Source organism: Apus apus, chromosome 4, assembly GCF_020740795.1.
Source record: "Apus apus isolate bApuApu2 chromosome 4, bApuApu2.pri.cur, whole genome shotgun sequence".
Lineage (NCBI taxonomy): Eukaryota > Metazoa > Chordata > Aves > Apodiformes > Apodidae > Apus > Apus apus.
In genome coordinates, this window is record NC_067285.1 from 44,283,492 (window position 1) to 44,307,543 (window position 24,052).

Here is a 24,052-nt window from a genome sequence, read left to right on the forward strand (position 1 = left end):
GGAGGTAGATGGTAGCAACTAGCTTGAGTTTTGTGGCAGGAGCTGTTGCTTGCTTTGTGCTTAGCTTTGCAAAACAAGAAGTATTTCAGTCTATCCAAGCTTCACTGTGGCAGTAACAAGAAATTCAAGGAGTTTCTAATAAACTGAGTTGTGCTGACAGAGAAATCAAAAGAAGAGCTTAGAACTGTGTCATATGAGGGACACTGGAGTTCATCGTAAACTAGTCTTCTACTGCTGGCTGCTGTGTGACTAGACAAAAGAAAAATATATTATAAATATATGTAAGATGAAAACTCGTCATTTTCATTTACAAAGGCAAGAGAGATGAATGAGCAATTTACCCAGATGAAATCACTGTCCTTCCTAGTGCCCTTCTGCAGTAACTGCCTCTTCCTAGTGATTCACCTTCACTGTTAATTTCCAGTTGTGTTGTTATGAACACAGAGAGGGGAAAACGTGTTGCAAACAATGGCTGGATGTGACTGCCAGCCCAGTGCACCCTGTGAATCCAGGCTGAGGATGCACTGCTGGGCCCATCAGCTCTGCAGTCAGCCAGTCTGCACAGCAGGACAGTGCCCGTCCCTTGCAAACATCATTCCTATATGGAATTTTGGGCTGTTACTCTGGGCTAGCCTGAACTAGTTAGGACTAAACTGGGGAGGAAGGAGTTTGAGGTCTGTTAAAAGCCATAGACTTTGTAGCTGCCTTTCTGGCTGAGGAGTGCATCCAACCCAAGGTGACTCCTGGCAGGATCAGCTCTCTTCCCAAAATGTTGGCTTTTTTTCAAAGCCTGATCTCCTAACACAGGGCAGAAAAAAGATCCCTCTGGAAGGCTCTGTGCCCTACATGTAACTTACGTGGGTCTCTTCAGTTTGCAAGATACATGAAGGTCTCCTGGCTGATTGACAGGCCAAGGCTATGAAGTCAGCCTGGGAGAGCCATAAATAGCGTAATTCAGCATCTCTGCGTCCCCAGCAGGTCTATCCATCGGGCACATGAGTCTCTCCAGGCATCAAACTTGACAGATTTCATTAAGTTTCTTCAACTTGAGAATCCAGCTGTAATAGTGTGGAGAAATCAGAGGAATTGCAGGTTTCTCAGCAAGGCTCTGTTGTCAGACAGCCCTGGTTATATAGAGCAGGTAGGCAAGGCACTGGCTTAGCAGCCACAGCTCTCCCTGCTACTGCTCTTCCTCACTAATCCCCACTGCATCCTTTCTCACCTCTCTGAGCCTTGCAGTGTAACACTGTGGACAGCCTCTAGAAAGGAATTACATGATGCAGTATGAACAGTCATCCTTTCCAGCAACAGCTCTTGTGTTTTAGCACAGGCTTGGCAAAATATGGAGTTTTTCCTTAAGCCCTTGCTCTTGGAATCACGTTACTAGCTCTCGGATGTCTTTAAAAGCAGGAAAGCTGCAGATTCAGAGCATGAAAACCCCCAGTAGGCTTCTTGGAAAGGAGAAGGACAAAAGAAAGGAAAAGAAATCCTCTGCTAAAGGATTAGGTTTGGTACCTTTAAGTTTTAGTCCTTCCTAAGCAATGCGAGTCTTTTCCTTGCTCTTCTCCAGGTCAGCTTGGTTTTCACTGTCCTGTGTTTTGAAGATCTGCTTCAAGGTTTTGGGCAAACAAGAACCTGTTGGTTTTAAAATGCTGCTCTCCTTCCAGCTGCTCAGCACTGGCTGAGCTGAGCCCTGTTGACAGGCAGCTGGGGGGAGAAGGGAGCTGGAGGCAGGAACAGGTCCAGGCCTCTCATGCAGCTAGAAAAGAATGGGGTGATATGGTTCTGCTTACATTTGTCCTGAGATGGTAAGGTATCTCTTTGCCTTAAGTAATATCTTATTCAAGGCAACTGGAAGTCAGTGGGAATGTTTGAAATGGTCTGTTGGAAGGGCTGCACAGGAGCCTCTTTTGTGCAGGGGGTCAGATGGGGCAATCTCTGATCCAGAGGTCAAGCAATGACATCTGAAGGGCTGCCTGTTCTCCTATGGCTTCTGAAGAGCATGCAGGAGGGCAGGAGGCAAAAGCTGGCAGCTTAATGCATCCTAACACACTGCTCTACAGGAGGAGGCAGAAAGAGATTGGTCCCCACCATGAAGAAGGAATTGCACCCTTTTTTTTTCACTCGTCCTCTCTCTAGAAGAAAGCAACAGAAAACATCTCAGTGGTTTGCCAGGGAATGCAGCTCTTAGGATTGCTACAGAAACTCCTGTCAGAAGCAGCTGTAAGATGGTATAGCAGACTTCTAAAATTTCAGTGTCCAGAAGTGATGCTGTTTATTCTTGAGTGCCATCTACTGACAATTTCTTTCTTAATGCTTTACTTCCAGTGACATGGCTTATTTGAAAAGCCCTGTGTGATATCTGTTAGCTTAGACAGAGGGGCCTGAAATCTTGGTGCTGAAGGATCAGGAGTTAGTGTTTTATCTGGACAGCTGGCAGCTTGCAACATTCCTTATTCCTTGAGCACCTCACTCCCCACTGCAGACCAGGATACTCTCTGCACATGATGTTTTCAGCTCTCTCTTCAACTTCCCTTTTTCCCTCCATCCATTGCCATGCTTCCTCCCATCTGCCCTTCCTGCCCTGACTGCTCCTTCTGCCTAGAGGTCAATTTCTGACCTCCCTAAGTTCATAATTCTGACTTTAAAGCTCTAGTTGTGCCATCTCCTTGTGCTGGAGATTGCATCCATGAGTTTGTCACACTATTTCCCCCTCTCTTCTCTGTTCTTCCTCTTCTTACAAGAGTTCTTCAGCAACTTTTTTGCCAGTAACCTTGAACATATTTAATGATCACTGACTTACTATATTACCTGTTCTAGAGGTATTTTATTTTAGTTACGTGATACTTGAATCATCAGTATTATTAGAGTTTTTATGCTTTCTATCTGTACCATTTCCTCCCCCATCCAGTCCAATACATCTTGCAAAGATAAAAATAAATTTAAGGTGAAGAGCTACTGCCTAGGACAAGTGCTTGCCCAGTTTAGCCTACAAGGTATTTCTTTCTCCATTGAAAACATAACCCTTATAGATAAAGAAAACACCAGGTACCTAACTCATTATAAGCAACTCAGAAAATGGGTCAAGAGCCTTCCTTCTCATACACACTGGCTTGATTTCACCTCTGCCAACTGGCCAAAGCAATGAGGAAAAGAGCAGCAAAGTCATCTTCTGCACAGCACCAGTTTGACTGAGGCTTCTTTGACCATACCTTAGATAATGCAGTGGTGTCCAGTAACACCCAGGCACTCAGCTGCCACTCCATTTCTGGCAGAAAATACTGAGCAGCAGACGTGCAGACGTTTGCCTGTGACACCCTTGTATTGTGAAACTCCTTCCCAGAGGACTGTGCTGAGGTCAAAACTGTAAGTAGGTTTAAAAAGGATTAGACAGATTCATGGTGGGCAGGTGTGATGTTTGCTATTAAGCATGACAGCCTGGATCTAACATCTGTTACAGAAAGCCCCTGTAGAGCTGAAGGCTGGGAGGCTGCAACAGGGAAACTGCTGTTCTGTGCTGACCCTGCTTGGTGCTGCCAGTCCCTGCCAGGGGCACTGGCTGCAGAGACCATGGGGCTGGTTCAAAACAGTGGTCTTGAGCCTGGAGAAAGCCTTTGAATTCCCATGGAAATGGCAGTATGTCTTCAATGGTAATTCTCCTTCACAGATCCCCCAATCTCCAGGGATAAAACTAGGACTGCCCCTTTGAACTCAGTGCCTCAGAAAGCACAGGGTTAGGGTTTCCCAGGGGTAGAGACAGTTTTGCTGAAGTGAAAGCTGAGGGGTATTTGTTCCTGGACTTCTAAATCCATATTCTGCCCTTCGTATAAACACAGATCCAAATTAAGGCTTGACTGACTTAGAAACTACTGAGTAGAAACATGTTACGTGTCACTTGCATCCCACTTCTTTTATTTTAATGATTAACAGCCTCCTGTGCTGCAATTCATAATTCAGTCTTTTTCCTCTTCTCTTGAATCAGGCAGTGAAAACCTATCAGTGACAGAGATGAGACTTGTGAAACTGCTGCACAGGGCTTCCTCTCACTGAAGGGCTGACAAGATACCAGCTCAGGAAAAAGCTTAATTGCATGGGTGATCAAAGGAGAGTGTATGAAGACAGGGAGACTGCAAGAGGGTGTGCGTAGGAGTGTGTTTTAGCAAGAGATTATAGGGGAACATGTGAGTCTGGCACACATGAAATGACAGAAATGAATGCAAGAGCATTCAAAAAATAGCATGCTAACCAAAAGTAGCCACAGATCAGCTTCAGCCCCTTCTCAGCTCTTGCCTAGAAGAACTGTATTCTATTAGCTGTCATCCTCCTAACTATATGAAGAGAAAAAAAAGGAAGGTTTGCTCTTTGCAAGTGGGAAAGGAGGAGGGAGGAACCTCATGAGACAACAACATCCAGGCTGAACTGGAAAAGAGAGATCAAAGCAATGAGCTGGAATGGGAAGAAAGAACATAGGACACTGATAGGGTGTACTCCTGGGAATGGGAGGAATTGATGTAACAAATTGAGAGCTGAAAAGGCCTTGAAGCCAACCCTTCCATGTGCTGTACAACACTGTTCTGTCACAGTTGTGGTTAACATTTTGTATCCTGCTTTGTTGCATTGCTTACTGTCTTCCTTTTCTCACTGGCAGGATTTGAGGAGTAAGAGGCCTCTATCTATATATGAAAACAGTCACCATTAAAACAGCCCATACACAGACTTGTACCAGTTTATCTCAAATCCTTTAAAAACCTCATTACAGTTAAATTGGCATAAACCTCTGTGCCAGTGATCTTCAACTGATTGAAGCTGCATCAATACAAATGAAGTTTCAATTGATCTGAGTCTAGGCAGAAATGCACTGCATTTCACAAACTGATGGCAGGACATACTCTTATTGAAATATTAAAACTTAAGCACTCAGTCTTTTCCCATTCACCTGTGGGGTTTTTGAACTTTTACCATTTTGCCTTTTACAAGCCCTTGCAGGGAGTGAAAACAAGTAGTTTTAGAGCAGTCAGGTCAACAGCCTTTTGCTTCATCAACTGAGTCTTTGTGCAACCACAGCAGCCTTCAGCTTTACTGTCTTATAAAATTCTAAGGACAGATGAGAAGCAGGATATTTCTTCTACTTACCTGACTCTGAACTCTTGAGTATTAGTCTGAGTAAACCTTTTTATTGCAAAAGGCATCTAGCCTTTAGTTGAAGACACCCTTTTTTGTAAAAATCATGGAAGCCCATCATCTAAGATACTTACTCCAGTAGTAAACTGTCCTGCCTCTTGGAACCAAACACCTTATTTCTAATTTGAGTGTCCCTGACCTTTATTTACAACTCTCAATTCTTGTTGCACCTTTCTCTGCTCAACTAAATACCTCTGCAGTTCTAAGAAGTCCAGTTCAAGTTAACAGGCCTTGCACAGACCTGCACATCTCAAATGTGGGTGACATGCAAGGTTACCAGTCCTTATCACAAGTAGCACCTTAGTTCCCAAAGGCAGGAGTGGGAGAACCATTTCTCAGTCTAGGAGCAAGGGTGGCACAGTTAGGATCTCCACGAGCACAGATACAGTAGAATAGTTTAGCATTTCAGAACTCAGAGCACACTAGACACACAAATACATTCTGCACGTTTCAGATACTTTTGGCCCCTCTCCCCAAAATCCTGACAATAAATTCAGTGGACAAAGGTAAATGCCACCAAACTTTGGTGCTCAGCTACTTGCACTGCTCCTTCTCCCACCTTTCCAACCACTTCCCTCAAGTAAGGGCCAGAGCCACATGGCTTGGAGGAGGCAGAAATGAAGCATCCAACAAAACTGCTCTGATCCGGCAGGAAGAAAAGAAGGATGAGTATGATTGCTCTCCTCTCTTCTCACATACAAGGTCCATATCTGCAGTCTTTATGTGCAAAAATGACCCTCTCCCCCACTATTTTCTCCCCCCCTGTCATGGATATGAAAAAAATAGGAGTGCTAGGAGAAAGGGAGGTTGTCCTAACCATTAAGGAACTGGACGTGGCTGAGTCTCTGGAGGAGTCTGTCAGATTGTCTGCACAATGCCAGGTAATCATTCTGCACCAGAGATCCCCACTACAGCAGGTGTTTGGTCTACACAGCCCGCTTGAAGGAGTCTGATGCTACTGAAGCTGATCCAATACAACACCAGGAAAAGGCAAATGCAGTTGTGGTCTTGAATTGATACTGTGTGTTGCAGTTTGCGTGGGCCCAACAAATTGTTGACACCTATAAGAGGAACTACAGAGGGTCTTTAGGACCCCAAAGGACCCGGGAGGGTCAGTATTTCCTCTGGCTTCTTACCATACTCTATAAAAGCCAGGAGAACCAGAAGCTCAGTCCCTTTTTCCTGCACCTTTTTTCCTTGCTGTGGGTGCTGCTCAGAGGTTCTTCAACTTGGCACGTGCTCTGCAGAATCCAGATCTGTCAGGTGCTGTGAGGAGCTGTGGACTCCTCTCCTGAGAGACCCACCCATTCCTGCCATCATCAAGATCAGTTTTGTATAAATCTATATATAAGTTTACACAGCTGTTCCTCACCCCACGTGTTACTCCCTTTTCTGTGTTACAGTAAACTTGTTCCAGTCTCAATTTCCAACCTTTAAGTCTCTTTTCCTTATTCCCCTTTTATCTTCCCTTGGGAGGGTGGAGAGGGGTAACAGAGAGCGACTCTGCCCTCCAGTGTGGTTTGCCCTGATCACTAAACCAAAACACTGTGTAATGTTAAAAAGTGAAAAGTACTGGCCCTCGTGGGCTCACAGTGATAAATTATCCAGTCCTCTCCATCCGGCCTCTCCCATCTGTGATTGCTACAGTAGAACTTCAGTCCAAAGACTGCTTTTATTCAGCACTGGAGCCGTCAAGGCAGTCTCAGCTTTTGTGCAAGATTTAATGAAAACAAATTGACAGTTTCTCCAAGCTGAGAGGTCTCTAACCATGCCTCCAGCCTGCTAGCCATAGTACTTACATGCTTTGTGAAATTTGTGTTTCACATCAAGAAGGGTAGATGATGGAGATATCTGGAAAAGAAAACAAAACGTATGCAGATTAGTTTTTCTTTCTTCTTCATTCTAGGGTGCCTTCTCCCCTCCTCTAATGAAGAGATTAATCAATTTGTCTGCAAGTTCCTTGGGCAATAATGAAGCAAATCAGCAGATCTGCTCTCATCAGTTTGATACATTATTAAGGAATATCCATATTTGATTCACATGTTACCTGGACCACCTCTGCTTAGCCAATGGAAGGGTCCCAAGGATCAAGAAAGAAAGCTGCTGGCCTTGTTTTGAAGCAATAAGTGCCCCCAAGACCAAGCCAGTGGGACAACATGAAGGGTGAGCTTTAAAGTTGGGTTCAAGCGTTCTGGGGCACGTCTCTTTAAGACAGGAAAGGGTTTTCCTGAGGGTTCAGTAACAAAGGTAGCAGGTCCTGTCCTTTCTGCCTGAAATGAGCTTGCCTCTGCATGCTGCTGTTCATGTACATTGAAGCAATTCAGGTGCCACAGTGTTGGATGGCAATCTGCAGGCCTTTAAGGCTCTATTTTATTACGTATATTGATTTCTTAATACACTTTGCACAAAGTATCTGAGAAACACAGAATTTACTAGAGCAAAAGACTTACAAGTACCTTCCATTTACAAGGAAAGGCAACAGAAGACTTCAGGAAGTAGTAAGTTGAGCTTGAGATCAAGGTGGCAAGAGATAAGGGTCTGGTCTTAACAAGACCATCTCTATGCAGTTAACACTCAATTAATATTCTGTATTGTCCATTTAAGCAGATAAACTGAGAAGTAAATTGAACTGTGTCTTAACTCTGGGGATCTGTTTTGGGAAGTAAGAGACCTCTCCTTGCTGCAGACAGCAGAACACAGAGAACCTCCCCTGGAGACTTTGGGCACCTGTATGAAGTGGTGGTGACACACAGCAAAATCCTGAGGAGCAGCAGAATTTCATCAGTTTGAGGTAGGGAAAAAGCCACAGAACCATTTTCCCTGGCTGGGCACTCATCACCTGGTTCACCCCATCTCCAGCTTCCCTCAGTTTCCTGATGTAGCCTCCTTGGCAGTTACACAGGAACCCAACAGCTCTGCTCTGCAGAAGCTTCTCTGTCTCTTCCCACCTAAAGACTTCTATGGGGTTTGCTGGGCAATCCCATTCCTGTTTCACTGCATTAGTTAGAAGCCATACACTTGATCATTAACCAAATTATTGAGCCTTGCATGGATCTTGGCACCATCTTTAGCCTGCAGCCCCATTTCTTCTTCTATCTATATCTATCCATCTATCTATCTATCTATCTATCTATCTATCTATCTATCTATCTATCTATCTATCTATCTATCTATCTATCTATCTTACTTATTAGTGATATTAGTGAATGGGACAATAAATATGCAAAAAGAACCAGAGAAGATCATTAGAAATTCTGCTAGTAGAGATCAGTCAGCACCTTAACATAGGTGGTTTTGCTGAAAAGACTGAGTTTGTAGAAATACCGATGGAAGAAAACAAAACTGCTAATTCAAAAGCAACAAATCAGGACAGAAAGAAAAATTTAGTTCTTCTAGAATTTGCCACCCCACACAAATACACAATACACAGTCAAGGTGCCATTAGTGCTCAGGCAACTTGTTGCCAGTAATAATATGAACAGGCAGAGAGCTCAACACAGATTCAATGATCTAAAGCTATAAAATGATACTTGTGCTAAACGGTGTGTAAAGTTCAGATTTTTCCTAGCTTGTGGGGTTTAGATGAGAAGGTTTTCTTTTCCACAGTTACAGAGCATTTTACTGGACACTGGAGAAGTCTTTATTTGCAGAAACTGCTGTAAATGAACCTCTGCTTAAAGCCTGACTTGTCTCTGGATGTGCCTGCTAAGTGATGCCAGCTCCACCCAAATCCAGGGCTGGGCTCCTTGAAACCAAGGATGTCCCTTCTTCACATCCCTAAGGTCTGTGCTGCACCCAAACCATGCTGAACAGCAATGGGCCAGGAAAGGGACATTGCCCTTGGAGTTCCTGATGCCAGCTGGGTCCCTTTTCTTCCTAGCTACAGGGAAGAATAGAAGAAGCCATCTTACCTTTCTCAGTTCAAAAAGGAAAGAAGACATTTTATCTGTATTCATGGCACTCAAGCCATTCCACACAACACCCAGTAGAACAGCACATCTCCCATAGCCTACAAGTGCCTTTTCTTGTACTGCTGTGGACTTGAACATGGAACATAGGGGGCTTTAACCTTTTAAAAACCTCCAAAAGTACCTGAAATTGCTTTCTCACACCTTGTAATCTTGCACCAGTGCCCAGAATCCATCAGATATGGATGCAAGTGCTATTAGCTGGCAACAGTTACGTGGCACACAGGACTGCAGACCAAGATCTGCTGTGTGGCAGGGCAGTTGTGCAGGTGTTCAGAGCTGGCATTGTCAGCTCAAGGACAGGGATGGCCCCTCCAATGTGATGGAGGATGATCTGGCTTTCTAAATACAGTATGACCTGCACTACTGCAGGGCCTGCATCCCTACAGGAGATCAGCATCTCAGCATACCAGTTTCTGGAGAGCTGATACCTGGTTAAGTCAAGGGCAGCTGAAAGACTGTTAAGCTTAGCAAGCTCACAGAGCGGTGCTAGCTCAAAACAGAGCCCATGGTCTCCACCTCCTGCACTCCTCAATATGTGCCAACTTCAGGGCAGTGCTGCTTTCAATCAGTGCAAAATTTCTAGTCCAGCCCTTCTTAGCAACTCTGCCTTGACATCCCTCTCCCATTTTTCAATGTGAGGCTTTCAGTGCTTTCCTTTGCCCCATCCCTGGAGGTTTTTAAGGCAAGGTTGGATGAGGTTTTGTGCAACCTGGTCTAGTGGCAGGGTTCCCTGCTCATGGCAGGGGGGGTTGGAGCTTGGTGATCTTTAAGGTCCCTTCCAACCTTAATGATTCTAGGATGTTATCATTCTCCCCTCCAAATCCTGCTAGGTCAGCCACGGGATTCATATCATCTAACTTTAGCTATCAAAAAATTAGTCTAAGCTTGTGGTCTACATCTACCTAGAACCATTCATATGCCTTACATGTTGAGAAGCTACAAAGTGCCTGCCAGGATCTGTGGTTCCACAGTGAGCACATCCATCTATCTGGGGCGATGGGAACCTTCCCACATCACCTGCCCTGTATCCAAAGCTTGAACTGTAGAGCTGGACAGGCCTGGAGAGAGGCAGAGCTCATGAGGAGCAGGAGCACTGCTGTGCCTGAGGGCAGCCAAGCTGCTTCAGGCTGGGGCTGGTTCAAGCCCTGCCAGCCCAGGGCCAGGCAGAGCAGGTAGGTTAGTGGCAGCCTGGCCACTCCACCCACTGAGTGGGCTGCAGGTGCCCAGGAAAGGCCAGGAGCTCAGATCCAGCCAGGAGGCAGGAAGACACTTGTCTCACGAGCTTAGAGAAGGAAGGAGCTTTCCACTTGAGACAAACTCCACAGGCTGAAAAATAACACAGGTGTGTTCCTCCTCAGAACGGGCCGTGACAGAGAGGACTGGCAGAAGGAAATATGTTTGGGGTTTTTTTATGATCTTGGTAATTCTGTGTCTTCTTTTTTTTTTTTTTTTTTTTTTTTTAAAGACCTCATAAAACAACTGGTGAAGTTATAGTTTCTAATATTGATCAATGTGAAGATGGATGCTGAGGCACCCAAAGAGTGTCCTCTTTGGAGACCATTAATTATCTTTTGTTCTTTTCACTGGACGTCGATAGGAGCTAAAGAATTGTAAGGACTGGAACAGCATCTGCTCTTATTACCCTTTGTGCTAACTGAATAAAACACCCTGGAACATTGTAATTATTAGTCTTATTCTCCTTTTATTCTTTTAAATTATTTCTGAAAGTGTTATAACCTTTCCTTTTCCTCTGTTTCAGCACTCTTCAAATACTCAAAGGGAAACCAGGGAGACACACCACCCTTAGTTTATTGAAAACAAGACAGATTTCATTATAAAAACACCCCTTACATGGCACGTATCATTTGTGTCTGGTGGCCAAGCCAGCTTTCCCTCCAACTTCTTAACTTGAAGCCTAGCACCAGGTTTTAAATATACTTAACTTTCTAGTAAGTTGCTATTACCTGTAAGATTCAAAACTAGTTTTCCTTCACAGAAAAGTATTATGAAGAAATGCAGATTTTACAGGTGTGGGCTGCATCTATTACACTTTTCATTCAGAAAAGGATGATTTTAAAACCTCAAATACAGGGGTTTTTTCCCCCTTATACTTTCTTTCATAGCAAAAATACTTTTCAATTTCCCTTCGAGGCAACTTTTCACTTTTTTTGGGAATTCAAGAATGAAAGGCCCTTTTGGGTCATCCATTCCAGTTCATTCCTTCCTTTATGCAGCCACGCACAAAACATCACATTTCTTTTTAAGATTTAAAATACCATATTAGTAACTCAGGCTGTGACTCAAGGAAGAGCACTAAGTGGAAGGCATTATGGGAACTTAATGTTGCCTTTTGTTAGTGCAAGCTAATCAGATAGTTACCCACTTTCACATCTCTTTCACATTTATAAGGCAAGGCATTATAATAAATCTGGTGATCTGGGTATAATTGCATCACACAGTTCTTGCACTAAAAAATTACCTTAGGGGTTAGAGGTTAGCAGAGTATCAGTAAGAATTTTAATGATGGAATTTTAGCAAATAAGTGATCTTTCATTCAAGGTTTCCCTTTGAATATTTCTCCTCTTTGTGACATGCCAGTACCACTGCACAGCTGAGTCACCTGCTTTCCAACAGTCATTCTCCATCATTGCAGAAATTCAGAAACTCTGCCTCTCCAGCTGCTCATTAACCACACACAGACCCATCTCAGCCAGGGTGTGTTTGTTCAAAAGGGTGACATCAAGCTGCCTGCATCTGAAGATCTGACCCCAAAACCAGCTAATGGGAAAGCCCAGTCATTTCCAAATTCAGCATTCAACAAATACTTCATCATTACTGCTTTTGTGCCCTGTCCTTTTGCTTTGGGACCATTCTGTGTTATTACAAACCTGCAGCATTTTGCAGGAAGGTTATCAGGAAAACACCTGTTCTTATTGATCTCTGCGTTTTGCAAATTTGGCTTCTAGAACAGATTTTTTTCTTCTTGTTCCTTTTCAAAGACAGCATTAAAAATTGGTTTTACTGTAACCACCCTCAGTGTGTCCCACACTGCTCCCTTGTTGGCTTGGGGAGCCTGGGCTGATCATGCCCAGGGAGATATAAATAGATGAGCTCACTGTGGAAACCACATAGAAGTAACTACATGCAGATAAAGTGCCACCAGTAACTACACAAAGAGCTTTATATAGAATATTTTACTCTGTAGACTGCAGTGAACTGCCTACCACCTAGCTCTGATCTCCAGCCAGTCTTTCCAGAAACTGGAGAAAATCAGAAAGCTCAGGTTGGTTCCAGTATTTGAGAGCAGAAGGGCTGTATCACTCAGCAATCTCTTAGATTATTAAGTGGTCACACGAACTTTGGCATATGAGATAATCCAACTGACTAGTATTTCCAGTGACTATGGGTCAAATTATCTAAGAATACACATAACCACATGCTTGCCGGGTACAGTCATGTCAATTTACACTGGCCAAGTTTGTGTCTAAAGATGCTGTGTTGTTTTTGTACAGCTATTAAAAAAAAAAAATAAATACTCTCTTTTTACAAGATATTTTATGAAAAAAAGTTTCAGACACCAGAAAGAGCTTGCTTTTTTTTTTCCACAAGGGAAATGGAACTGTTCTGGCAAAACTCTGGAGGTCTACATTTGTACTGACTTCAGATTTTTAAAATGAAGTAGAAAATGTGGAGCTTTTTAAAAAAATCTCACTTCTGGAACACACTGAAAAATAATGCCGTTGTCTTATTTTCATTTATTTTTGTATCTCATTGGTATGGAACTTTCATTACTTTTGCATTATTTTATAACACATCAATCATGATACTGTAAAATAATATAACACATGGTTCTCATGCCATGGAAAGAACCCAATAGGAAACAATATTCAAATAAATACAATATTAAATTGTAAAATAAATTGCATTTGAAATTAAATATTGTGTCATAACAGATTGAAATATTCCAAAATTAGTTTTTAATACAATCTTTCCCAAATTCTACCTTTTAAAAAATTCCATAATCATTTTTTTTAAGTGTAATTTGCAAAGAAAACAACATTTGGGGTATACACTTAAGGAATAATAAAAAAAATACAACAAACCAAACAAACCAAATAACCAAAAAATAAAAAACACTACTAATTTTGTCCAGTACTTCTCAGCCAGCAAGTGAGGCTTAGGGTTTTATTTGGATTTTGATTTGCTGGTCCTACCACAGATTAAGCATATATCTTAGCTGTGAAATCACTCTGAATTTGTATTCCCTTTTCTATCAAATGGCCGTAGAGGGTTATGTTTGCTTTTTTACACCTATGCAGACTGCTAACATTTAAAATCAAGCAGTGCACCCTAAGAAACTCAACCACAGGGTGGTCACAAACCACTTGAGGGACTGTATGAAATTAAAAAGCAAGAGAGAGATCAACCAACTCAAAGGAAATTCACAGGAGAACATGTATTGGCAAAGCAAGTGGTTGTAGGAGTAACAGAACTAATAAAGCCTTACTTTCTCCAGGGAGACCTTAGAGCACCTTCAGGGCCTGAAGGGGCTACAGGAAAGCTGGGGAAGGACCTTTTTACAAGGGCAGGGAGGGAGAGGGCAAGGGGGGGATGGATCAAAACTGGAAGAGGGAAAATTTAGGTTAGACATTAGGAATAAATTCTTCAGTGTGAGGGTGGTGAGACACTGGCACAGGTTTCCCAGGGAAGTTGTGGAAGCTCCATCCTTAGAAGTGTTCAAGACCCGGTCTAGTGGGAGGTGTCCCTGCCCATGCAGGGGGGTTGGAACTAGATGATCTTTAAGGTCCCTTCCAACCCAAAGCATTCTATGATTTCTACTAACAAAAGACCTCAAAACCATTTCCAGATGCCCCATATCCCTTCCCTGTCTCCTGTGATATTTCCACTGGGCAAGAACCTGGGGCTGTTTTGCTGCCATGCACTTGGTGACTGCCCAGGGCTGCCTGTGCTCCTTGCCCTGGAACAGGATGCTGCCCAGCCACCAGCTTTCCTCAGACAAGCAGGAACTAAACAATCATTTTTGACTCTTTTGTTTTACCTCTTCCAGATATATTTAAATTTGGCCCAGAGGTCCAAAGTAATGCTGAGGAGAGCAGGCAGGGAAAGAGGGAGAGGGAGCAATCCCCCTGTGGTTCAGGAGGGGAAGCAGAAAGGAATGGAAATTAGGGTGATATATGAGAACAATCAGACACCATCAGATCAGTCAGAAATCGAAGTGCTTTTCACAATACTAAATGCAATAAACAGATGCTTTTGCTGTACTTCTGGTACAGTTCCTCCGGCTGCCACAATTTGTTCTCTTGTAGCACAAGAGCTGCACATATTTAAAAAAAAAGCTTGCATTTTAAGGGCTTTTAAAAATACAAAATTGTTTAAACATAGGCAGATATGTTGTAATTACAGCATTAATATATACTGCTGTATATTTATAGATCCATTACAACACAGCTCAGGTATTTTGCAAGGAATCACAGGTCTGATTTCAGAAAGAACCTAAAGCATGTTCTGATGGGCCAATAAATCATGGGCAGGAGTATTTTAATGCTACAATAATGCCTATATGAGATGCCATTATACACCTAAATTTCCATCATGGGTTGTGCTGATTAACTATTAGACTAATAAAACACCTACAGCTCCCTCTGGTCTTCTATTGCTCCAGTACGTCCATAATTTGCAATAAGCTGTGAATTATCTGTGATGCAATGAGGCAAATGTGCAGCTGGGGTACAGTGTCATTTGGGACAATTCCCACAGTTGGGAAAGGGGACATTTTCACACTGGCTGGGAATCTGTCTCTACAGATAGACTTTTGGCAGTGTTCACTGCTCTGGTAGCATAGCTGCCTCTTCCTGCTGGCCAGAGTGGCTGATGTTCATGAAGGTTTGCAGCACCACCAGTGCCTCAGGAACTCATTCTGTGTTTACACTGAGCTTTGAATCAGGCTTTAATTTTTTGGATCATTTGTTACATTTCACTCTTTCTCCTTCCTTCCTTCCTTCCTGGCTTAGACTTTTCTATCTAAAATAAGAGATGTATAAAACCTCTCACTTAAAGGCACTTCTCAGCTTTGAAAATTAGTATCAGCTCAAACATCAGTCTTCTGTCTAGCCTCTGTAGTTCTTTAAACCATCCCTTTACAAATGCCAGATTCCTTAGTCACCAGCTTCCCCCCTCCATAGTCTCTCTCTTCCAGAGATATCAAAGGCCATTTCTCCAGGTATTCCATTTTGAAAGCCACATTGAAACAAGTATGGTGACAGCAAAGAGCAAACAGAAGTAAACATGTCTAGTTGTCTCTTTTCATCTGAAACTAGCTGTAGCTATATTGACAGTAAAAATAATGTGAGTTTCTAGTAGAGCAGGAAGAAGCAAGTGTAATGCATTGCTCCAACAGAATTTGGAGATGTTTACCTACTTTACCAAGTGTAACTAATAACTGAGGAAGAAAATACTGCTGTCATCACCCCAAGCACTGAGAGGCTGGCATAAGATTCAATTCTTAAGGGCATTGACTTTATGACATGTTTGTAAATGTAATGTATTTTCTTGCCTCCCAGGCAAGGGACCAGATCCCTGTTGTGCTGGATGCTGTGAAAACATAAAGACTCAAGACACCATTAAATCTGCCTTCCAAATGAAAGTATATATATAAAAAAAAAGGACTTCCACGGCAATGAGCCCACGTCCAGGTAGTTTTGTGTCTGTGTTCCTTCACCCATACTGCTGTGGGAATGCCTGGTTTCTGGGACTCAGCACCAATGTGTGGTCTTACCCCAGAAGCCTCCTGCTCTGACATAGGTGGTTATTCAACCCCTTTTGGCACCTTTGGCATCAGAGGCAGGACACATCTAGATTGCTTGAATGAGAAAGATTATTGTCTTTAAAATCCTGTGCATGAAATGAAGCTGTTTTGGAAATGCACATGTTCTGCTCATTCTCCACAAGGAAGAATACAGAGTCCTGTGAAATGAAATATTATAATTGCAAGGCTTAGAGGAATAAATAAATTTAAAAAAAAAAAAAAAAACCTGTAAAAGGCAATGGAAATATTAATTTCTTTCCTGGAAAACAATGCCTTTACTGTATTTCCCTAGAATGAAGAAAATTAGGAGAGTTTGATGTAAAAGGCAATGTCCTAGCACTGCAAAGAGTTCCTTGGCAGAGCTTCATTGCCTACTTTAATGAATGCATTTACTCTCCAAAACTGAACGTGCTATGTCTAACCTCCAAGCCATGATGTGAGAAGTTATTTTCATTTGCTAGAGATGACTACGCAGAAGAGAGCTGGTGATGACTGTTCTTCTTGGCTGCTCACTTTCTGTGACAGAGCTGCAACCCACAGGCAAGAGTAATAGATTCCTGCTACTGCAGATACCGTTTCTGCACGTATCTGCTTTTGCTGTCCTGCCAGGGTATTCCCACTGTATTAAGCCACATTGTGCAAATACAAGGGCACTATTGTTTTAGGTGCTTTACAAACAAAAATGCTTGTGAACTCCTCCAGAGACAGACAAGCCTTTCAGGGCAATCAGAATATGCCCTAATTCATCTCTGGAAAAAGATGTATTAAGACATGTAACTGTGTATTATTTAGCAGCAAAAAGAGCTGTGTATGTCAGTGACTGGGTTGATGCACAGACTTGTGTTATGCTGGACATGACAAAAATGTGTAACAAATGCAGGGGCAAGAGTCCTTGAATTTAAGGAAAATAACAATGTTCACATGGCTTTGACAGTAGGCAGTGCATGGCATATCACACAAACGTTAAACTGTATGTTCCTACAGTATGTCATTAACCACAAACATATAACCATTAGTAACTAGGTTTTCCAAAGAAATTTCAGTGGGAGAAGGCACTGAGTGCATGGAGGGCTGGTTTAAGGAACAGTAGGGAAGTAGCTTTCATCACCTCTGCAGTACACCAAGAAAACAGGCTCCTTCTGAGCTGGAAGACAGGAACAGAGAGGAGAATAAATGCTTAGTGATCTGCTCCACCTCTTAGACACAGGATGGGGCCAGATGCAACCCACCCAAGAGCACTGAGGGAGCTGGCAGAAGTGCTCACCAAGCCACTTCCCATCATCTATCCGCAGCCTCGGTCACCCAGGGAGATCCCAGTAGACTGGAGGTTAGGAAAGGTGACTTCCATCTGCAAGATGGTCCAGAAGGTGGATCCAGGGAATTACAGGCCTGTTTGATCTTGATGGTGTGGAAGGTTATGGAGCAGATCATCTTGAGTGTCACCACACATCACATGCAGGGCTAACAAGACCCAGTCCACATTAGTTTATGAAAGGCAGGTCCTGCTCAACAAACCTGATCTTCTATGACAAGGTAAAAGGGGAAGAGAGGTATGTTGCCCACCTACACTTTATATAAAGTTTCCCACATCATTTCCCACAGGATTGACCTGGTGAAAGTGGCTTGGACCGGTGTACTGTTCACTTGATAAAAAAAAAAACCTGTCTGGATGGCCAGTCCCAATGGAGTTAAATTCAGCTGGCAGTCAGTCACAAGTGATGTCCCCCAGGGCTCAGTACTGAAGATAAGTCTCTTTAGTATCTGGATTATCCAATAATCTGGATGAGGGGATTGAGTGCATCCTCAGTCAGTTTGCAGATGACATCAAGTTAGGTAGGAATGTTGATCTGCTTGAGCTTAGGAAGGCCAGGTTGGATGCATAAACTGAGGACAATGTATGAGGTTCAATGAGGCCAAGTGCTGGGTCCTGCACTTGGGTCACAACAATCCCAGACAATGCTACAGGCTTGGGGAAGTGTGGCTGGAAAGTGCCCAGAGGAAAAGGACCTGAGGTGCTGGTTGCCAGCCAGCAGCATGCCCAGGTGGCCAAGAAGGCCAAAAGATGTGACACTTAAGAGACATGGTTTAGTAGTGAACTTGGATGTGCTAGGTTAAGACTCAGTGGTCTTGAAAGGTTTTTTTTCCCAACCAAAACAATGTTGTTATTCCTGCACAGCTTAGGAAGCAAGCTCTCTTCTGCAGGCCTGAAGAAGTTTTCTGGAAAGAAGGGCCACTGTGTAGCAGCCAAAGCCTGAGTTTGCATCTCTGCTTGTAGCACAACCTGCAAATCCTGCAGCACTACTGAGCTCTGAGGCTCTGGATGGGGAAAAGCTCTCTCTGCTGGTTTCCCCAAAGGTGATTTATTCTGTAAAAACTAAACTGTGTAACACTTTCTGCCTTAAAAGCAACTCATGCAAAATTAATTACACTGCACCATGTTTGTGGGAAAATACATTTTACTACAAGTTTATTTGAAGAAAAAAATATTATACAAGAAATGCTGTAAGAGAAACTGTTTTAAGTTGCCTTAACAGCATTTATAAATCAAATCACTGCACATTGATAACTTTAACCTACATCAGGCTTTTGGAATAATGTACAAGCAAAACAGTTTTTTAGTAGCTGACAATGAAAAGTGTGGATTATTTAAAAAAAATATTACAAAATGGACTTCTTTTCTTTCATTTTTAAGACTTGATTTTTTTTATGCACTGTTGTTTTCTGTTGCTTTTTTTGGAATATGGGAGCCAAACTCCTCAGACATCTTAGAAATATTTTCAGTGGAAGAGTCTCCACAAGAAATCACTAATTACTTGCCCTCTCCTCTTTATAGACAGGAATTTCATCCGTAGAACTATTGGAAAAAAAAAATAATGTTGAGACAGACTTGTTTCCTCCCTTCTCTCCCCATCCCCAAAATCTGAAGCCTTCTCTCCATGACCTCTCACCTCAGAACTAATTTCTATACCGAGAGCAAATCTGGGGAAAAAGATCTTTTTTAAATCATTTAAGTAACTCACTGGAGAAGCTTGTGATTACTAAACTACTTGCATGATGTCCTATCAATGGAGATGAAATCCCCAGAGCAGGTTGCCAATATTAAATAAAACCAATGCCATGCCCTTAAAGAATTTTATGTTCCAAGCACACACGTGAAGAATGAACTGTCAGTGTTGCTGACTCTTGGGAATTTACTTCAAGTTTTGCAAGATTAGGTACTTTTCTTCAAGACCTAGCTCCTGCAGGGGGTTACTAAGGGAGAAAATGTCTGGGGTTTTCCTCTTCTACTGTCTTTCAATATATATTTTTTTCTGCCTTTCCAGACTGTGGAAAAGAATGATGTGAATGTATTTTACAGGCTTAAAAAAAAAAACAAAAAAAACAGAAACACAAAACAAACAAACAAAAACCACAAAAAACCCACACCACAAAACAGTCAAATATGTTGCCCGGCAGGACCTGAGAAGAAGTTTAAAGATGACCCCAAGTGGTGAAATTAAGACACAAACGAGGTCAGATGTCACGCGCACAACAAACTTTTATTAGAGTAACACAGCAAAGCCCCTAGAGCGGATAGGACAGGGAGGAAAACAGACAGAAGAGAAAGGAGAAAGCAGAGATAGAGAGGACAGCAAGCGAGAGCACAGTTACCACCACGGTCCAGCAGTGTTGTCCCTGGGGAAGTGGTTCCTGGTGGGGAAGTGCTTCAAATGCACCCATAGTGTCTCAGATTTTTATACAGTTCTTGCCCACTGCACCCCCACTTTTCTCCCTGAATAAGGGAGAAAATCCTTCTGTCTTCTCCATGCTCGTCAGAGATAGCAGGGGGCAGGTATGATGCCAGGGGCTATGTAGTCTTTGGCTAATTGATGGGATCAGCCATTACAAAAGAGGAGGCTGGGACAACTGGCACCACAGGATTAGTTTGTTGCAGTGGAGTTTCAGTCCTAGGAAGTGGTGGTTTTCATATCAAGGCCTGGTTATCACTGGGTATTCTGCTCCCAGCACCAGCTGTAGAACTCCTTTGTCTCCGATCTCAGCATGTCCCACAATAAACTCCCCAGTTCTCAGGTACTCATCATAGGAGGGGATGCAAAACGGTTGGGTGGGTTGCTGAGACATCTCTTTAGCCCATCAGCAAATGTTGTTCAACTCTCAGATGCCACAAGACAGGCAACAGATATCCGAGTGCCACAGTCCATCACTTATCTCTTGGATTGTTTAAGACAAGCACTATACATCCTGAATGCCACATATGTATTTATTCTGTTCCTCTAAACCAATCTTGAAGACAATCAAGACCTTATAGTACTCACTCAGTTCACTTGGTAGAAGTGACTGATCCTTCCCCAAAGAATAAGATGAGAAAGAAAGCCAAAGGGAAAAAATGTTAGTTCCATTTTACAGATGGAGAATTAATTGACAGTTCCTCATGCTGGATCCAAAGCCTATTGCTGTCGATTGCTTGAGATCACACAGCCAAACACACCTCTGCTAAATCCCTGACACTGCATTGAGCACATGACACCTTACCTTTCTAGCTGCCAAAACTCGTTGGGTGTATCATCATTTTGCAGACTTCACAGAACTCCCACTAATCTGAGTAGGATTCATACACATATGCAAGAGAAACCAACACTCTGGAGACAGGGACTAGTATTTCACCACATCACATTAATCATCCAATCACTCTGCCCAAGTTTCTATTAGGAAGAGAAAGAAAGAGGTCTTCTCTCTACATTTTTAATATAGTTTTTTCCCTTTATATTCATTAATCTGAGAATATGACAAATGTATTTGCTAAATTATAATAGTCTGAACTACTAACAATATGCAGTAAGAGCATAAATACATACATTTCCAAATCTGTGGTTCCTATTCTCTCCTATTATAAATCCTGACAAGTAATAATTACATGCAACTGTGAGAAATGAAGCTAATCATAATTATCTTACAAACAGAAAGCAGGCATTAGTAGTGTCATGTTGGGTCTGTATCAATGTTATGTTTAATTAATCAGAAGATTCTGCATAATCCAGTAAAATGGTCTCTTGTTTGCTCTAATAACCAACGGAAATCGAGTTCACCAATACTGAGAAGTGTTCATGGAAGGAAGCAAGTCAGCTTCTCTACTTTCAAGCTTGCCTTAGGAAGGAATTATCACAGCAAATTAAAGGATTTAGACAGCCAGGTGAATTTGCATTCAAAATCCAAATGATTTAGGCAGCCCTGGAAATCTCAACATTGCATTATACCTTGGTACTGTGAAAAAAAAAAAAAAAAAGAAAAAAGAAAAAAGGTCCACGCTGCTGGCAATAGCCATGTGAATTGAACATGGATTCCTGAGCAGACACTTCCAGTTTGCAGTTATTATTGCTCCTCTGTGTGGGTTTTACCTCTATATATATAGAGAGAGTACTTTACTGTCACCACTTGTAACTCTTTCCACTGCTGAAGGGGCAGAGCTAGAGAATCACAGAATCGTTTTGGTTGGAAGAGACACTTAAGATCATTGAGACCAACCATTAACCCAGCCCTGCCAAGTCTGCCACTAAACCATGTCCCTGAGCACCATATCTCCATGTCTTTTAAACACCCCCAGGCATGGTGGCTCAATCCCTTCCCTGGGCAGCCTGTTCCAGTGCTTGATAACCATTTCAGTGAAGAAATTTTCCCTAACACAAACCTCCCCTGGTGCAACTTCAGGACTTACACTCTTGTCCTGCTGCTTGATACTAAGGAGAAGAGACCAACCCCCAATTCACTACAACCTCCTTTCAGGTAATTGTAGAGAGTGATGAGGTCTCCCCTCAACCTCGTTTTCTTCAGACTAAAAAACCCCTGTACCCTCAGATGCTCCTCATAAGACTTGTGCTCCAGACCTTTCACCAGCTTCACTGCCCTACAGCAACAACCCCATGGTTTGGAGAAGGTGAAGAAAATGTTCAAGTTTATTAAAATGCAGAATAAAGATGAAAATGTAGGTCTGCTGTTGTCCCAGCAAGATACAGTTTTTCCATGCATCACAGAAGGACTCCTGAACTATGGCTCTTCACCTATATATTTTTTTTTTCCTGTCAATATATTTCTTTTAATGACACTATAGGAAAGCTTAAGGTAAGAAACAGACTCAGTCTTTTTTGAGATTGAAAGCTTATTTAGTATAGTATTTAGAGAACCCTTTTTTAGTAACAGTGTAAATATCACTCAGTAAATTAAACAGTGCAAACACTATCATTCAAACTGGTATCAACAGTCAACATTTTTGTTTGACCATTTTGTACATGTTTCCCCTTTGGCTAGATCTAAAAAAAATCTCAAAAAATATTTTTCTCCACTGAAAATGAACAAATGAGACATCTACCTTTACCTAGGCAGACAAATTGCAAGAATAGCCTTTAAATGATCAAGAAAGCTAGAGATCTGATAGTATTCCACATTTCAAAGGCTTAATTAATTATACATTTGAGGCAAACTTAGGCACTGGTTCCAGCTGTTGCCAGTGAGCATAAGGGAATTTTTTTATTTCTATTTTTTTGTTCTAGCAGAACAGGAAGCCTTAAGACTCTGTTACTGAAAAATTCTATAGTCTAAATAGAATATGATTCCCATTTGCATGCCACAAAAGAGACCAGCTCTTCTACTGAGGGACAATGAATCACAAAAACTGTGATGCAAATATTTATGAAACTTTTTTTCAGCTGTTGTTTACTGTGTTGTAAACTTCCTTCCTACCCAATCCTCTCAGCCTACTTATACAATTTGACTACAGTTTGTGTTTTCTGATTCATATTATTAAAAGAAAACCCTCTTTTAGCTAAAACTTGTTTAAAAATACAATATTTTTTTGAATTGCCAGGTTCTTGCCCAACCTGGTAAGTCGGGCACAGCCAAGTATGTTTAGATACCAACAAGAAACCCCAGCATTGCAGAGATGTTAAGTTTTACAAATGTATCAAAGGTGAATATCCATTCTGAAGTAGACATTTAAGTATCGTGCTCTGAAATAAAAACTATAATATAAGTGTCATGATGCAGCCTAAGGATGCAACTTGAGTGCACAGAGCAGCCAGGAGGACTGAAAGTAACCAGAGTTGGATTATTTGGAAAACTCCTGGAGAAAAACAGCCAAGGACTGTGACTAATCAGAAATCCTGAGCACCTCCCAGAGAAAAGAATGGAAGTATTTCTATTAGAGAATAAGACCACAAGAGAGTGAAAACACAGTCCCTCAATTGGCTTCATGTGAACAAGTCACATCCCCAGCGTGCTGAAATAACAATCCACTCACCTTGTCCACAATGCAGATCTGCTTCTTGCTTTGCACATCCAGAATTTCCACTTCAAAGTAAGTTATTTTTGAATGCTTGAGCACTGGTGGTGATTTAGGATGGCCAGCAGAGACCACAAGCTGAGAGAAATTGAAAAAAGAGCGTTTGTCATTGTGGGACATGGGCAGAGCTCCTTCATGAGCTGCAAGATCCCTCTGATGTTCTGGAGTGCTGAGTTTCTGCCTCCTGTGCATGGTGTCACCCAGCAGGAGCAAGCATCATATCAACAGGGGACAGTTCCAGGAGCAAAATGTTTCCTCCCCTGCATTAGTTAAATACAATCACAGACTGATGAGACACAAAAGGTCAAGTGGCATTCCATTTTAAGAGTACTGTCTTATTTAGCAGGAGTGAAAACAATGGCTCTCTAATCCATGTCTATATTTAACCTGCTATTGTGATGTGCTGTATGGCTGCTGGCTTCTTTTTATTTTATTTAAACCAACATTTGAAACAACACATCTGGAGATTCCCTATTAGAAGTCAGATCCTGACATTCCAGAGGACCAAAGGAAATCAGGAATGGATGCACCAAATTCCACTGTTACCTACGGAGACAGATGTCCACATATATATATATGGGTACAGGGGATGTGTGTGCACCCTTAGTATGTATCTACACACTTAGAAATATTTACTAACAAAATGCCAGGAGTTCATCAGCAAAATTTAGGGGTTGCTTGCAAATACAGAAACTTGTTCCTGCTGGTATTTAGTACTATGGACTCTTATTTAATGGGGTA

At 42.2% G+C, this 24,052-nt stretch overlaps 1 protein-coding gene across 1 annotated transcript in view; it reads right to left on the bottom strand.

Annotated features, from left to right (window-relative positions):
• TECRL (trans-2,3-enoyl-CoA reductase like) overlaps nt 1-23,544 on the bottom strand; it is a 65,432-nt gene extending 41,888 nt beyond the window's left edge. The window contains exons 1-2 of the mRNA XM_051618234.1: nt 23,270-23,544; nt 6,981-7,032 (exon numbers count right to left, since the gene is read on the bottom strand). Coding sequence (XP_051474194.1) covers nt 6,981-7,032; nt 23,270-23,503 — 286 coding nt within the window. The 5' untranslated portion in view covers nt 23,504-23,544. The remainder of the gene's footprint in view (nt 1-6,980; nt 7,033-23,269) is intronic.
• Nucleotides 23,545-24,052: the final 508 nt, after the last annotated feature.